We start from the raw sequence: 15,994 nt of genomic DNA, 5'->3' as shown, positions 1-15,994 counted from the left end.
AAATGTTTCCTCTTCTTACCATAGCACATATCGAGCTTCAAATATGAAGGCACCTGGAGAACAGACAGTACCAGCCTTAAATCTTCAAAATGCCTTTCGAATTATAAAAGAAGTCCAAAAACGATATAAGACTCGGGAAGCAGAAGAAAAAGAAAAAGAGGTGAGCCTTGGGAGTACCTAAAAGCAAGAATATATGCACGAAAAAGTATACACAGAGTACTTCATGAAGGCTTTTGAGAATGTAATTGCCTTCCCGTTCATATTCTGTTTCCTTAGGGCATTGTGAAACAAGATTCACTAGTAATCAATCTTAACCGGAGTAATCCCAAACTAAAGGATCTCTATATCCGACCCAACATTGCCCAGAAGAGAATGCAGGGCTCTCTTGAAGCTCATGTCAATGGTAAGGATTCTTGTAGGTATATAACAGCTGAAAAGTAAAATGAAAGAGAAATTCTATGATGTTTTTGTAACAATTTACAATATACTTAAAAAGGGAAAAAATAAGCTGTTTTCTTTCCTTTCTAATTTTTCCAAAACATTGCAATAGTCTACTTTGCATGATGGTATTATTAGGAATTCAATGTCTTCATTCCACCCAGGTTTCCGTTTCACATCAGTTCGAGGGGACAAAGTGGATATTCTCTACAATAACATTAAGCATGCTTTGTTCCAGCCCTGTGACGGGGAAATGATCATTGTCTTGCACTTTCACCTCAAGGTATGCTGTTAAGTGGGGGAAGGAATTTGGAAGGGTCTCTTTTTGACTCCCCTCATTTCCCTCCCCCTCCCCCCATCTGTGAAATCTGAATGCTTTGCCTACAATTTTTGCACAGCATATTCACCTTTCTCAAAACTTATTTCTCTCTTATTTGCCTTCATGATCCCCTTAATTGACAGGCATGATGTAGAAATGCCTTAATAGGACAAATGATAGTTCCATTAAAGAGACAATTATTTTTCTGACCCTGCAGGTTATCTTTTTGGCTATTGTGTAACGGTCTCCTGACTTGCTTTATGTTTTCCGTTTCATGCTGCCAGAATGCCATCATGTTTGGGAAAAAACGACATACTGATGTACAATTTTATACTGAAGTGGGAGAAATCACCACTGACTTGGGAAAACACCAGCATATGCATGACCGAGATGATTTATATGCTGAGCAGGTCAGTAAAATTCAGTATCTGGTTTGAGGGAAAGGTAGACACAGGATAAGATCTGAAATCTTTGGTTGCCAGTGTCGGACAGTCTAACCTATTCAAAATACAGCTCACTAGGGGGCAGCTGGGTAGCTCAGTGAATTGAGAGCCAGGCCTAGAGATGGGAGGTCCTAGGTTCAAATGTGGCCTCAGACACTTCCCAGCTGTGTGGCCCTGAGCAAGTCACTTAACCCCTGTTGCCTAGCCCTTACCACTCTTCTGCCTTGGAACCAATACACAGTATTGATTCCAAGACAGAAGGTAAGGGTTTCAAAAAAATAAATAAAAATTAGATTTAATTTTAAAAGAATACAGCTTACTAGCTAGCAAAAGTGTAATCTGTTTATCATGTCTATCATATGTATAAAATGGTTTTCAATGTATTTTATATGTGTCGCATTTGAATTTCACAACGACTATTGAGTGAGGCATATTATTCCCATTTTGCAAAAGACAAATGTTAAGTGTCTGGTGGGTACATGGCCACATATCTGAGAAGTTTCAGAGGCAGGATTTCAGCTTGGCTCTAAGTCTAACCCTTTACATACTACATTGATGTCAGTGGACAAAACACCAACACAGATTCTAATATCTTCTCTGTTGCTACGATTGTGACATCAAATAAACTGTTTAATTTCTTAATGCCTCATTTTCCCCTATATCTCAGGAAATATCCAGGTTATAAATAGAGATGATATTAAAAATACATGTGATAACTATTTTGGAAGAGAGGTTCTACTTAAAATCAAAGTAATCTTTTTAGTTAATATTTTTCTATTTCTGCAGATGGAAAGAGAGATGAGGCACAAGCTGAAAACAGCCTTTAAAAACTTCATTGAGAAAGTGGAGGCCCTAACCAAGGAGGAGCTGGAGTTTGAAGTGCCTTTTAGAGACTTGGGGTAAATTTTTATTAGCCTCCTGTCTTGTAGGCTTGATTTCTATCCATAGTAAAAAGGAAAAGACTGGCAACCTGCTCCATTAATGTCATTTAGATGTATTATTCCTTCTTACCCTTATAGTATAATAAAGAGTATTGGAATTGGACTCAAAACCAAGGTTCAAGAACCAGAGCTCTACTAACGATTCTTTGACCTTAATCAAGTTACTTCATATCTGTCTGTCTCTGTCTCTCTCTCTCTCTCTCCCTCTTCCTCTCCTCCTCCCTCCCCCCCCCCCTTTGTAAAGTGAAAGAAGTGGGTGGATTATAGCTCTAAGATCCTTTAAAAATTTCAGCATTTGTGATCTTTCAACTTTATTTGAATATGACATTTTGGAAGCAAAGGTGAGGGTTGGGGGAGGTAGGTAGACTATAAATTGACATGTGCCTTTGGCAGGGGAAGATGAGAATCCTCAGTGAATATAATGCAACTTGAATTTCAAAATTTAGAATAGGGAGGAAAAAGTTATATATGTGTTATAGGATTAACACCTACTGCTTGTTGTCTTCTGTTGTAAATATGCACAGGATGTGAATTTTATTTTCTCACTTTCCAGGTTTAATGGAGCCCCCTATAGAAGCACCTGCCTGCTACAGCCCACTAGTAGTGCACTGGTGAATGCTACAGAATGGGTGAGTCTCTTTATTACTTAGATTTTTCCATGGAGAAGAAAATAGTCTGAAGTTGAATAGTAATTACATCTTAATTTTTTCACTCCAAACTTTTCTATGAACTTTTTTACTTAATGTCTTGATTATAAGCATTATACTCAAGAAATGAGAGCCATTAGAGTTCCCACTTCACTTTATAACTTTTTCAAGTCAGTTAACTTCATAGGGAAGCTTTTCTCTAAGGTCTCTTCCCCTGACCCCCAAAAGCCTGTAGTGCATTTGAGTTATTGAAGAATATGATAAGCAAGCTCTTTGATATATTAGAAAGGATTCTTAGGGGATAGAGAAATACTAATGGGTTTCCAACATGTACTCAGAAAGTAATGTTCTATTTCTATTCTCCTAGCCACCTTTTGTGGTGACATTGGATGAAGTGGAACTGATTCATTTTGAAAGGGTCCAGTTTCATCTGAAGAATTTTGATATGGTAATAGTCTACAAGGACTATAGCAAGAAGGTGACAATGATCAATGCCATCCCTGTGGCCTCTCTTGACCCCATCAAGGAGTGGTTGAAGTAAGTTTAGAGTTTGATGACTTTTCTAGTATAATTTCTAATTATTTTTAAGGATTTCCCATTAATTGGGAAATGAATAAATTGTGGAATGAAATTGTGCATGAAATTAATAGTATGTTGTTACTGTGTTGTAAATAACAAATATTATAGATTCAGAAATGCATGGAAAGACTTCAATTAACTGATGCCGGGTACAGTAAACAAAGCCAAGAAAGCAATATACACAATGACAGTTTTCCACAGATGTGAACTATCACCAGAATTTTCAGATTCTTTGATGTATTCATGAGTTTTGCTGAATTTTTTTGTTGTTTTGTTTTAAATTTTTTGTTTCTTTAAAAAGAAAATGGCTTTCTGGGAGGGAAGATATACTGGAGGAAATTTTAGTGTCATAAAAACAAAAGATATTAATAAAAATTCATTTTCCCAAAAAATAATGTAAACAAATAAAAGAGGAACAAAGTTTAGAAAGAAAATTCTAGAGATGAAAGGAGAGCTTAGAGTGAAGAATACCTGAGGATTATACCTTGGCAGCGTGCTACTATGCATAATCAGGTTTGGGGGGCATAATTTAGTAGCCTTATACAAAGAATAAGTTTTTTTCTTATACTTGGGCAACATGTGTGTACATGTGTACATATTTTTGTATATATGTACATATTTGGTTATGTTAGTGACTAAAGATATAATTCTCAAGGGCTTTATACAGTACTGGTTTTGATATTCTATAACTCCTTAGTTCCTGTGACCTGAAGTACACTGAAGGAGTACAGTCCCTCAACTGGACCAAAATCATGAAGACTATTGTGGATGACCCTGAGGGCTTCTTTGAACAAGGTGGCTGGTCTTTCTTGGAGCCTGAAGGTGAGGTATGTGAACTTAGGGTTTCAGGAACAGGTCAGTGGCTGAAGTGTACAAGGTTGCCCAGTACCTTTTGGATGGATGGGGGAATGGAGATTGACATATGAGCAAAAAAGACCAGACCCACTTGAGAGGAGGAAGTCAGGAGAACAATGTCAAGTTTGGACCACTCTTCCCTAATCAGCCTTCCAGGTAAATCATAGGTCAAATAATAGCACACATTTGTATAGCTGTAGATAAATTTAACTAGTTTTATTATCACATGTATTATCTCCACTTTACATTTGAGGAACTGGAGCTTAGAGAAATTAACTTGTCACAGAACTGAGGTGCAGATCCAAATCCTTTGACTTTATTCATATCCAGTATTTTTCTGCAGTATCATGTCACCACTGTGTTTTGTTTTTTTCAAATCACAAAAATAGGCATATTCTGAATGATGGGGGGGGGGTGTTCGCTTTCAAAATACCTTTGGTCTAAAGAGAACATTTAGGCACTCATAAGAAACTATTTTCTAAAAATCATCGTCTGTACCACAGTCAGCATCATCTCTGAAAACGGGTCTTTCAGTTTTTCATTCACCTGATGGAAAAAAGAAACTGTTTTCAGAATTGGAGAAGTAGTAGGATATTTTTTCAAATTTCCCAAGTATATGACTTAATGAATAAAAAAGGTTGGATTAGATTTCTGAGATTCTTTCTAGTCTTTAATCATATATGAATCTGTGAACTTAGTACAAATAACACTATTTTACATTGACTTTAGTGGTCTTGGCCCCTTAACCTTTACCTCAAGTTTCCTTGCATAAAAATGGAAGAACTAGAATCATTGTTTTGAAAGGATTCACAAAATTATTGATCAAAACTAAAAAATATGAAATGCTTTCTTACCATGCTCTGTTATTTCTATATCAGGGTAGTGATGCTGAGGTGGGAGACTCAGAGTCTGAAATTGAAGATGAAACTTTTAATCCTTCGGAGGATGAATATGAAGAAGAGGAGGAGGATAGTGATGAAGATTATTCCTCAGAAGCAGAGGAATCTGGTATGTATCTTTAAGGTTATTTCTAAGGCACTATCATTGGATTTGAACTATAAGGTAATTCAATCCAATAGTCTGCCAGTCTTGGTTATTTCAAATAATTTTATCCACTCCTTTTCAAATTCCATCTTGAAGGCATGCTAAAGCATTGTTTGACTACATTTGAGATTTAGGTCTCTGATCTTTAAGACACAGGGCCTGTGTTGGTACTTGTTAAAGAATTGCACTCACAATTTTATGCTATTCATTAAATTAGTAACCTGTGACTGATTTTTGTACTTTCTATTCCTATTTCCTTATGTTCTATTTTCCAGCTTTCCGCATACTTCCATCTTATTCTCATCCATTTGCCAACTCCCAGTCTAGCCTTACTGTCCCATCCTTGTACTATTACTTAGGCTCAGCCCACTAGTTTCTTTTTTACCCTCTTCTGTCTTAGCCCTACTTCTTGTTAAGTCACCAATCGTGGCATACTTTTTTTGTCCTAGTTTTAACTTCCCCTCCCTTTGTTTATCCCACTTCTTTTCCAAGCCCAAGTCTGGGTTGTATCCCAGGTCCTACCGGGTGAAATTTTGTGATAAGGTATTAGGATTGAGCAGAAATGTCATAATTGAGGGTAATCGAAAAAGCACATAAAATAGTAGGAGCAAGAACACTAAGAGAAACAGATTTATTTTCTTTTGTCTTTCCTTCTTGCCTAACCTTTTAGACCCTTAGAATCTTTCATTCATTATAAATTTCATTTGCTAAAAAAGAAAACCTTGTCAAACCTGCCCTGGCTCCTGAATCCCCTAAACCAGCTAACTAAACCTGAATATTCTGTTCCAGACTATTCCAAGGAGTCACTGGGTAGTGAAGAAGAAAGTGGAAAAGACTGGGATGAACTAGAGGAAGAAGCAAGAAAAGGTGAACTGATAAAAATGTTGGAGGCACAAACTTCTTGTGTAACATTGTGATGTTAGTAAAGAGAACCTACTGAGAGTGGCAAGCATTAATGAGCATTAGGGTGGGGAGAATATGTGTCTGGAAATTGTCTACAAATATTATAGGGATAATAATATATCTGGCTAGATCCTTTTCTTACTAAGCCAAGCCTGCAACTTGGCTGGCCTAGGTTTATGGTCCAGATTATCAACCAATAGGAATTCTCTGTCATTCCTCATCTAAAGTAAATCTAAGAGACCTAGACCAGCAGGAGGCTCAGTACAATTTCAAACTAAGAACCAGACAACCTTCAAGAGAAGTTATATAATCAGGAATTTCCCTGTACCAAATCCCTCCACAAAGCCAATCCTGAGTTTTGCTTTCAGTCCTACCTAGTAATTGAGGGAGATTTTTCTAAAGCATGTTCTCTGTTAGGCACCAAAATCATGTGTTTCACTTAATTTCCCCAGGAGTAGTTTCTGAGTTTGGAAAGGCTAATTCTTGTTTTATATAAATTCTCGTTATGCAAAATAGACTCCCTGACAAGAGGATAATGGATAACAATGCCAGGTGAAGCCCTAAGCCAGGAGTCCTCCACTCCAAGCACTGCAGCCTCTCTGGCTGAGGGGGTACAGGGACAAAGCTTATGTTAAGGGAGTATTGGGCTCTATCTTAGCAGTGTGTATTCAGGATAGTTTTATCTGGAACTTGAGGCTCTACTACAAAATTTACTGATAGTCACCTCCCTTTTCTTCCCAGCTGACCGTGAGAGCCGATATGAAGAAGAGGAGGAACAAAGCCGGAGCATGAGCCGGAAAAGAAAGGGTTCTGTGCATAGCTCAGGCCGTGGCTCCAGCCGTGGCTCCAGACACAGCTCTGCACCACCCAAGAAAAAGAGGAAGTAGACTTGAACTTTCACCCCATAATATCTTCTTCCTCCAGCCAACCCCTGAATATTTTACATGACATAGAAACTGTATTTTTCCCTTCGTTTTCTTTGACTTTTTTGCCATTTGTGTTCATGGGTTTGGGGGCCATTTTGTATGGACCAATCTACTCAGTGAATTCCAGGCCCCACCAGCCTACATATCCTGAGACCTCGACGTTCACCAATGACCCCACACAGATGCCATAGGAAGAGGTATTCTTGAAGGCCAGAGGCATCAGCTATTAATATAGTTTCCTTCTCTTTTTATCTGTCGTCCTCTGCCAGGAAGACCTTGTTGGCTTCCGATTATGATACCTATAAAGTAACCCATTTCTAAGGGACTTGGGTTCTGAGCCACAAATTCTGTGGCAGCTCAAAGGTATCCTTTTTTATAGAGTGGTATATAGGGCATTGCTCAGTCTCTCCTGTCCCAGCCTATTGCCATAACCTCCTCTTCCCTTCCCCTCTCCCCCACTCCCAGTTCTTGCAGTACTCAGAAAAGGTTCTTTTTGAGGGTGTTCAGCAGTGTCTAAAGGCTACATGCAGCAAATTTAATCAATAATTGTTGATCTCCCTCCCTCCCTCAACTCATGCAAAGTCCTCCTGTCTCCAAAGATGAGACAAGCTGTGCTTTCCTGCCTCACTATCACACTTTTTTCATAGTTCATAAATGGGTGGGCAAGAGAAAAAATGCCATTTTTCTGTACCAACTTCTCACCAAGAAGGAATAGTTGTGCCTCATTCAATTCCTAATGAAATTAAGAGGGATATTTCGTATCAAAAACAGTTCTGGATAAGAAAAGTTCATCAGTATCTTAGAAGATTCTTTCAGGGAAAGGAAAGGGGAAAGAAAGACAACACAGCCACTGGTCACTGTTCTTCATTTTTACTTGTCTTGCATTGTCCTGTATTTATCACAGTTTCTGTTGAACAGGTTTTTTTGTTTTTAAGTATTTGGGAGGGGTTTTTGCTTGCCATCTCCCCCTCCTAGTCCTCTGCACTCACCCGTCCCAGAACAGATTATTCTGTGTCCTGTGACTTTAGGAGAGAGAGGGGAACTTTTTGTTTTATTTGTTTTTTCTCCTTAGCAGTAGGACTTGATATTTTCAACTTTGGAAGAACTAAAAGATGAATAAAATGTGTTTTTTTTTGTAAGTTCACCTCTTGTGACAGTTCTTTTGTGCAGTTTCCAAAGTAGCCTGAAAGAGGTCATGAGCAAATTTCAATCTGCTTTCTCACCTAATAAAGGACCAAGACCTTGTACTGCAGGAGCCATATTTGAACAGATAGCAAAAGTTATTATAAAGTTGGTACCAGACAAAGATAACAATGAGTCTAGTTTTCTCCATGATAGCGAAGGAGACACCAGACATCACTACTTAAAATGTACAGGGTTATAAATCTGTGGAATAGCAAAGCACTTTGTAAGCAGGCTTTTACAATGGTCCCCTCAAAATGACTGTGATATATATTCAGTTCTAGATAAGAGGCCCCTTGCATCTGCTTCATCACAAATGCATATCTTCATTCATCTCCCTGAAAATGGCGTGGAGTGCATCAGTTGCTTGAAGGGACACTTTCAGTTTTCCAATGGAGGTGGCATTGTCCTGAGGGTTGACGACTAATGTGAGAGAAAACATGAAAAGAGTTCAGGGTTAGATTTTCTTCACCTTCTGGGAGCTAAGGGTCAGTGAGTACGGTTGGTAGCTTAATCACCTTAAGGGACAGGGCCCTGGACCTATGATTTCTTTAGTGGAGTCAGGAACTCCCAAAGAAGAGTTTCCATTACTGGTGAAGATCAGCATCTGCCTTGTAGTCTCAAAACTTGAGCCCCAAGAGGTTAAGTGACTTATCTAGCAGAACAGCCATTATGTGTGTCAGGATTTGAATCCAGGTCTTTCTGGATTTATACCCAACTTCAGTTAGTCATGCTGCCCTTCAGTCTCCTTGAGAACTAATGAAAAAACCAGTTTTATGTTTATATAGTGCTTTAAGGATAAAAACAGGCATTCTGTCTCTCATATATATTTCATTTAGTCTTTATTACTGCAGTCTAAGGCCCTACAGGTATTTATCCCCATTTTCCAGTTGAGAAAACAGGCTCAGGGGTAAAGAAACTTGACCCTGGTTCATATACCTGCTAAGTATGAGACTTTGGATTCAAACACAAGTCTTCTGTCTTTAAAGTTCCATCCTCTTTTTACTCCGAGTTAGTTACAATTAAATGACAACAAAAAAAATTTAAGCTTAAGTAGCATCCCACCAACTTTGCAATTGTAATTGTCAGGGCAAAAGATGAAAATGTGTTCATTAATGAAATGCCTTGAAGTAAGTTTACTCACTGTCTATCTCTTGTTCTAAAATGTCTCTTCCTGTATCCAGGATCTGCCACAGTTCCAAGTAAGCATAGCCTACTTCTTGACATTCATTCTTTTGCTCTTCAGGATCACTCACCACTATAAACTTCAACCTAAAGAAGAATATTATTTCCATTTGATGGCATTCATTGTAACAAGCTTGACATTTTTTTTAAATCTATCATTCTATGTTTATGGATCAGTTTTCTTACCCTCTCCCAGTTAACAGGAAATGGGAAACACAGTGACCTCTTCGGGGACAGTTAAGGATTGAGACAAGCACTGTCATTTGTTTTTTTAACATTATCAATGATTCTCTTTCAGGGTTAGAAAAAACCCACAAAATACCATCTTAAGGAGAGGTTCAAGGAAGAACAAAGAATGGACAGGAATTGGGACCAGACTCAACAGTGATAGAGACCTTGGAAATAATTTTACAAAACAACAAATTGCCCAGAAAGGCTAAATGATTATTTATACAAACTGGTTAATGACAGTGCCAGGACCAACACCCCCTTGTCCCCCAATACATCCATTATGTCCTGGCTCAGTAGTAGAAAGAATATGACAGAAGATAGAAGGGCTAGAGAAAGATGTGTTTTTTAATAATAACTCAGTTTTATATAGCATTCATCCTCCCATCTCTATGCCAACTGGAAACAAAATACTTTCATCAGGATGAGAACAAGATATTCAAACTGAGCAGGGTAGAGGAAACAGGATAAAGAAGTAAGAGTAGAAGCATGTGCTTCTCAACCTAATGGCTAGGCAAAGACAACTATATTTGAGTTTTATCGGGTTCCAGACACTGTCTGATAGTATAAAGTTTGATAGAAGGAAATTAAAAATTTAAGATGTGACAATCTCAGCCTTGACCTATAAAAGAGAACCATGAATTTATTTCCTCTTAGAGTGTGACTCATATAGACATATCTGCATAAGCTTACTCTTATTTTTCCAAAATTGCAATAAAATTTTAAGAACCAAAAAAAATCTGACAAAAAGTATTCCAGTTAGCTAAATTTGTTTGCTTCTTTTCCTTTTTTCTGGTCCTCAAGAACTTCTCTTGCAGTGCTGCCCTCTGAAGGAGATCGTCCTAGTCATTTGAAGCTCAAAGTTCCTCACCTTCAGCCTTTCATGGTTGTGGCTGGTATCAGTCAGCATTTTGAGGAGTAGGCTAGAGATCAAAGCATCTCATAGCAATAGTGGTCAAAGCAAAAAACAGAAGAGTTACACCTATTCCAAAATAAGGAGAACAAGACACATACTTCAAGTTTTCCTCCAAGCATTTTAACATTCCACATGTACCAAGTTATTCATTATTCATTTCTTTCACAATCATGACCCACACTTCCTTTTCCAATCAGACTTTGTTAGAAGTTCTTGCACACATGCCATTGGCAATATAATACTCTTTAGCTTGCTTTGGCCCACCATGCTCTCCTCCAGTCCCTTTAGAAGAAATGGAAGATAGGTTTCCTGTGGGTCATACGATCCCTCAGATGCTCCTGTTCACAAGATGTGCTTATTGCATCAAGCCCTAAATGATGAAGATATTTACACACATCTTTTATTCTTCAGAGATTGTTGTATTCCATGATTCCCAGCTATTTTACATCACTAGAAGAATCTTGATATTATTTGGTAGGAAGGTAAGTACAGTGCTCTCTCAACCTTTTGTTGGCGTTTTTAGACAGACCAGTCCACCGAGCCAAGTCTTCAATCCACAGTGACTCCTTAATTCCTTCTCAGTTATAACCCATTCTCTTCAAAAAAATCTCTTGCCTCAAGCAGTTTAGGATTGTTGAAAGCCCTCTACAGTTTTCCAAATGCAAAGTTGCCTACTCATTTTAATTCAATGAATTCTTGTCCATCTATAAAATAACTAACCCGAGATATATGCACTGATAGAACAATGAGCAAACTTCCAAATGAATGTCTGGAGAGACATGTTTAATTCATTCATGTTTTCCTGTATAGAATTTTAGGCAGGTTTCTTAAGGTGCCAAACCTTTGAGAAGGACTTCAGGTCCTTGATGCAAGTCAATACAATATTATCTACAAACAAGGGTAATCTGGAGAACTTTGCTACCATTGAGGGATCCATATTCCATTAGGACTTGAAGTTTATTCTCCATAACATCTTTCACAAGCATCTAGTTCCTCATTTTATACCACCACTGACACTGATAAGTGTTATCTCAAAGTGATGTGTGTGTGTGTGAGAAGAGTACCTATAATTACAATTTTATGCATGGGAGATGACTTTTGGGAAGAGAGCCTTTAAGATTATCTTTTGCACTGAATATTTTTATAAGAATAAATGGCAGGATCTTGTATTCCCTATACCTTTCAGGTAATTGTGTGACAGTGAGGATGTGTGCTCTGTTGCATAAAATCATTTGTGAAAGTGCTTATTCCATTCTCATTTTCATCAAGGAGATGTACAATCTATAGATCATTCTCAAACATTTTATGAGATAATAAAGAAGGCATATAGGTTGTTATGGCTTCTCCATTTTTTTTTAGTAATAGTATCAAATATTTTTTACAGTGGTCTGCAGCAGCTGTTCTAAATCACCATCTTAATGGAAAAAAACCTCCATATATGTGGCCTCTGAATGTCCCTCATTCTCAAGTGTTTCACAAACAAGGTTTTTACTTCTCATTTTATATGAGGGGCGATGTTAATGATTAGTAAGTTTACAAATGCTTTTTTTTTTAAACCTACAAAGGAAGAAATATACATATTTTAGAAACTTAAATAGAAAAATATAGGAAGAATATTTGTGGGCTATCAGAATTATTTGTTGGGCAGATTAAACTGCCTTGGAACAAAACTTGAAGGAAGGAGGGGTCCAACCTGTTGCTGGCTTGTAGGATACCCTATCAATATTCAAATACTGAGCCATCCACATCCAGTGATTGGGCTACCTAGCCAAGCGGAGATGTGATCTCTTGATCCTCAGATTTCAGGAACCATGGAAATCCAAAGAAAATAAAAACTTGAAAGTGTCTTGAGTGTAGTTTTAAGCTATTCCAGGCTTCAAACCGTACTCGGGTGGGCAACTAGGGAGCACAGTGGCTCGAGCCTCAGGCTTGGAGTCAGGGGGACCCGAATTCAAATGTGATCTCAAGATGCTTCCTAGTTATGTGACCCGGGGTAAGTCACTTAAGCCCAATTGCTTTGCCCTTGTCGCTCTTCTGTCTTAGACGATACTAAGAGTTTTAAAAAAACCCTATGTTTAGACTTTTGGGACCCCCTATATATCCAATAGCGTAAGACCTAGGCTCCATTCTCTAAGACACTTACTGCCTCTGCTCAGGATTCTTTTCTTGAAGCATAGAAAAGAGAAACTTCCTTCGGTCTCGGTGTTCCACTGGGTTCAGGTCTATCACTGTATACAAAGGCAAGGGGAACATGAGTGATCTCTTCCACTTTGGTCATCTCCACCCCTGGGAAACTGTGGGTCCCTACCCTGCTGTGACCAGCAGCTTCTAGTTACCCCCAAACCCTGCAGTGTCTAATTGTCCCTGTTCTTGGACAGAGATGGTTTCAAGGACATGTCTGTGACCTTGTTTTTGTCATTCCTGAATACCTCCACCACTCCTCCCTGCACTTTGGCTGTTCTATGTATCCAGACTAAACACCCTCCTCCTCCTTCTGTTTCCCATGACTGCCCGATAAGAATATATCACCTTGCTTCTTGTAGAACAAAAAGCCAGAAGCATCTCCCAAACTGTCCCTGTAAAGATGTAGGACACAGGGAATTCCTAGGAATGCTCAGGAGAAGCCGTGGGATCTGGAGGATATCAGATTTTGCTCCGGCCATAGTCTAGACCGGAGCACCCCTAGGGGACGATGGGTCGTCATGGTAATCTGATGTTATAGATCCCTCCTTTCCTGCCCCCCCCCCCCCCCCCACTGAATCTAAGACCTGAAAAAGACCCTGAAATCCTTCAGGACAAATTGGAAAAGGTTCTGTGTCGGAGCCTCTTGTCAGTGTTCTCTTCAGTGGAATTCATAGAATCCCTGACAAAGGGTATCTTGAATAATGAGAAGGCTGGGCTTTACCTTTGCTGAAGTGAAAGTGGATATCTTCCCCTGCTCTGGGTTTCCGAAGGGATACGGGTGTCTCCGTCTCTGACAAGGGCAGATCATGAAATTTGTACTCCACATACACTTGCTGGATGCTCTCATCAGACATCACTTCAGCCTCAGGGTCAAAGGCCAGAGACACAATTTCAATGCAAATCTTGTCAGAATTCTAGCAAGGAAAAGGAAAAGTGTCTGTTTCTTTGTTTGCTTTAGCATTCTGTATCTGGTAACAAACAGCCTTCTGTGCCCTGTAGCAGACCCATGGTATCGCTTCCGGTTTACAAGTGGCAAACCTATGGCCCTGACAAGTGGTATAGGAAAGCTATAAACAAAACCTGAAAGTTTTATGTCCCCGACCGGTTAATCGTTCCCCCTACGAAGTATTTTCTTGTTACTTTCACATCAAGGGATGATTGAGAAAACTTTCTGGTTTGGTAGATTTTTAAAATATTTTTCCAATAAAAACTGTCTTGTCATTATAGATTCAAGGTTTTAAACATTACAATCGACATGGAAATTTATTCTCCCCCTTTGGCTACAATACAGTCATCACTGGTAAATATGCTTTAGCCTACTTCTTATACTCACTGTCCATTTTTTTTGTTGCCCGTCAATTCTTTATTTTCAATTCCCAATTCTTTATTTTCCTGAGATCACGGCCCCCCATGATTCAGACATATAGCATCGCTGGGGAAATTTTGGTATTAAAAAAGATAGGTAGGGAATAGCTTGAAATAATTGAAAATGCTGAACAATTTTCCCAATCAGGAAACACACTTTCCTATTAAATTCTAGGCCCAGCTCAGTTCTTATCCAAGATATCCAGCACCCACAGCTAATGGACTAATGCAAAATGGCCCTCACTCATCTGAAAATCAGTCCAAGCAATATTCATTTATTGATCCATTTTGTTCTTCGGGTCCAGATGGTTACACTTATCTCTTTTGAATTACTGTGTATATCATTAATGGGGCTCTCAAATGTAATAAAAACAATTGGTGCTCCATCATTTTCCCATTTGGAGCATTTGGAGAAAATGTGATTGATAATAGTAGTATCTTACACTTCATTTAGAAAAGCACAATGGGGGAGGAGGGCAGCTGAGTGGCTTAGTGAATTGAGAGTCAGGCCCAGAGATGGAAGGTCCTAGATTCAAATCTGGCCTCAGATGCTTCCTAGCTGTGTGACCCTGAGCAAGTCACTTAACCCCTATTACCTAGCCCTTACCACTCTTCTGTATTGGCACCAATGCATAGTATTGATGAGACAGAAGGTAAGAATTTAAAAAAAGAAAAAACACAGTGCGTATTTATTATCTACTTTCCAACCACCTTTTGAAATCTGTAACACTGAAGGCAGAAATGAAATGTTTTCTCTATGCAAATCCCACTTTTCTAAACCCACCATTTGTTTCAATACCAAAAATCATCCTACTCTTCCCAACAATGACATCCCCTACTTACTATCTCTTATCTCTGCTAAACAAGGGAGCTTACTCTTTGAATTGTCCTCCTTTCTACCTCGTGAGAACCCAGATGATTGCCAGTCTACTGAGGGCCAAGGCAGAGTTCTAACAAAAGACTGATGGAAGCAATACAGGTAAAACTAATTTTTAAGGAATACCATCTTCGATAGAAAGGTCCTTCTTAGTAAAATTATTTCATACTCTTGCACAAGGCTCATAGTAATAGTTATTTGCTGATCTATTTTTTTAATCTAATAGAACAGATGTGTTCATAAACCCTTGTCCATATGACAATTCTTTTCTTTACCATTTTTTGTTCTAGTTTTTTGTGCCAGTTTATATTTCTGATATGATCATATATATGTATATAAACATGTGTTGGAATTTTACTGGGGAAATCCCAGAATCCTGGAAGAGATCCAGAGCTACCCTCTGGACTAGAGTTGTTCTCCATTTGGTGCAGAGTGGAAGTAAAAAGGAGTAAGATCAGGAGAGCTAGGTAACAGTGGAGCAGAGGGGACCTGGATTCAAATCTGATTGCACTCTAGCTGTGTTACCCTAGGCAAGTCACTTAAAGCTGATTGCTTAGCCCAGTGATGGTGGACCTTTTAGAGACCAAGTGCCCAAACTGCACCCTCATGCTGCATGTGAGCCCCCACACCCCCAGCCTCATCCTAGACAGGGGAGAGAGGAAGCTCTCCCATTGGGCTGTTGGACAGAGGGCAGGTGATGAGAGAAATGCCCTCAGGTGTGGAGAGGGGGAGGGGAGCAACCCTCTCCAGCATGCTCTGGCACATGTGCCATAGGTTTACCAATGAGGCAAAAGGTAAGGACTTAAAAAAAAAGGCAATAGCTCAATCCTTATAGGTATTTTACCCTTGTAGGTAAATAGTTCATTTAATAAAATGAAATCATTATTTTGGCACACAGTAAGTAGCACACTAGATTTCTAATGCAGCCTAATTCCACTTTGACTAAGTCATGTGGATGTTCC

At 38.9% G+C, this 15,994-nt stretch overlaps 2 protein-coding genes across 2 annotated transcripts in view; one reads left to right on the top strand and one right to left on the bottom strand.

Moving 5' to 3' along the window:
- SUPT16H (SPT16 homolog, facilitates chromatin remodeling subunit) overlaps positions 1 to 8,239 on the top strand; it is a 28,411-nt gene extending 20,172 nt beyond the window's left edge. Inside the window, exons 16-26 of the mRNA XM_001368886.5 lie at positions 25 to 160; positions 277 to 403; positions 603 to 721; positions 1,042 to 1,167; positions 1,987 to 2,099; positions 2,695 to 2,770; positions 3,156 to 3,325; positions 4,065 to 4,194; positions 5,101 to 5,230; positions 6,056 to 6,133; positions 6,911 to 8,239. Of these exons, the coding sequence (XP_001368923.1) occupies positions 25 to 160; positions 277 to 403; positions 603 to 721; positions 1,042 to 1,167; positions 1,987 to 2,099; positions 2,695 to 2,770; positions 3,156 to 3,325; positions 4,065 to 4,194; positions 5,101 to 5,230; positions 6,056 to 6,133; positions 6,911 to 7,056 (1,351 nt within the window). The 3' untranslated portion in view covers positions 7,057 to 8,239. The remainder of the gene's footprint in view (positions 1 to 24; positions 161 to 276; positions 404 to 602; positions 722 to 1,041; positions 1,168 to 1,986; positions 2,100 to 2,694; positions 2,771 to 3,155; positions 3,326 to 4,064; positions 4,195 to 5,100; positions 5,231 to 6,055; positions 6,134 to 6,910) is intronic.
- Positions 7,950 to 15,994, bottom strand: part of RPGRIP1 (RPGR interacting protein 1) — a 39,082-nt gene continuing 31,037 nt past the window's right edge. Inside the window, exons 16-19 of the mRNA XM_056810013.1 lie at positions 13,512 to 13,704; positions 12,750 to 12,834; positions 9,422 to 9,549; positions 7,950 to 8,700 (exon numbers count right to left, since the gene is read on the bottom strand). Coding sequence (XP_056665991.1) covers positions 8,588 to 8,700; positions 9,422 to 9,549; positions 12,750 to 12,834; positions 13,512 to 13,704 — 519 coding nt within the window. The 3' untranslated portion in view covers positions 7,950 to 8,587. The remainder of the gene's footprint in view (positions 8,701 to 9,421; positions 9,550 to 12,749; positions 12,835 to 13,511; positions 13,705 to 15,994) is intronic.

Source organism: Monodelphis domestica, chromosome 1 (genome assembly GCF_027887165.1).
Source record: "Monodelphis domestica isolate mMonDom1 chromosome 1, mMonDom1.pri, whole genome shotgun sequence".
NCBI lineage: Eukaryota > Metazoa > Chordata > Mammalia > Didelphimorphia > Didelphidae > Monodelphis > Monodelphis domestica.
This window is presented reverse-complemented; position numbering and strand designations above follow the sequence as displayed.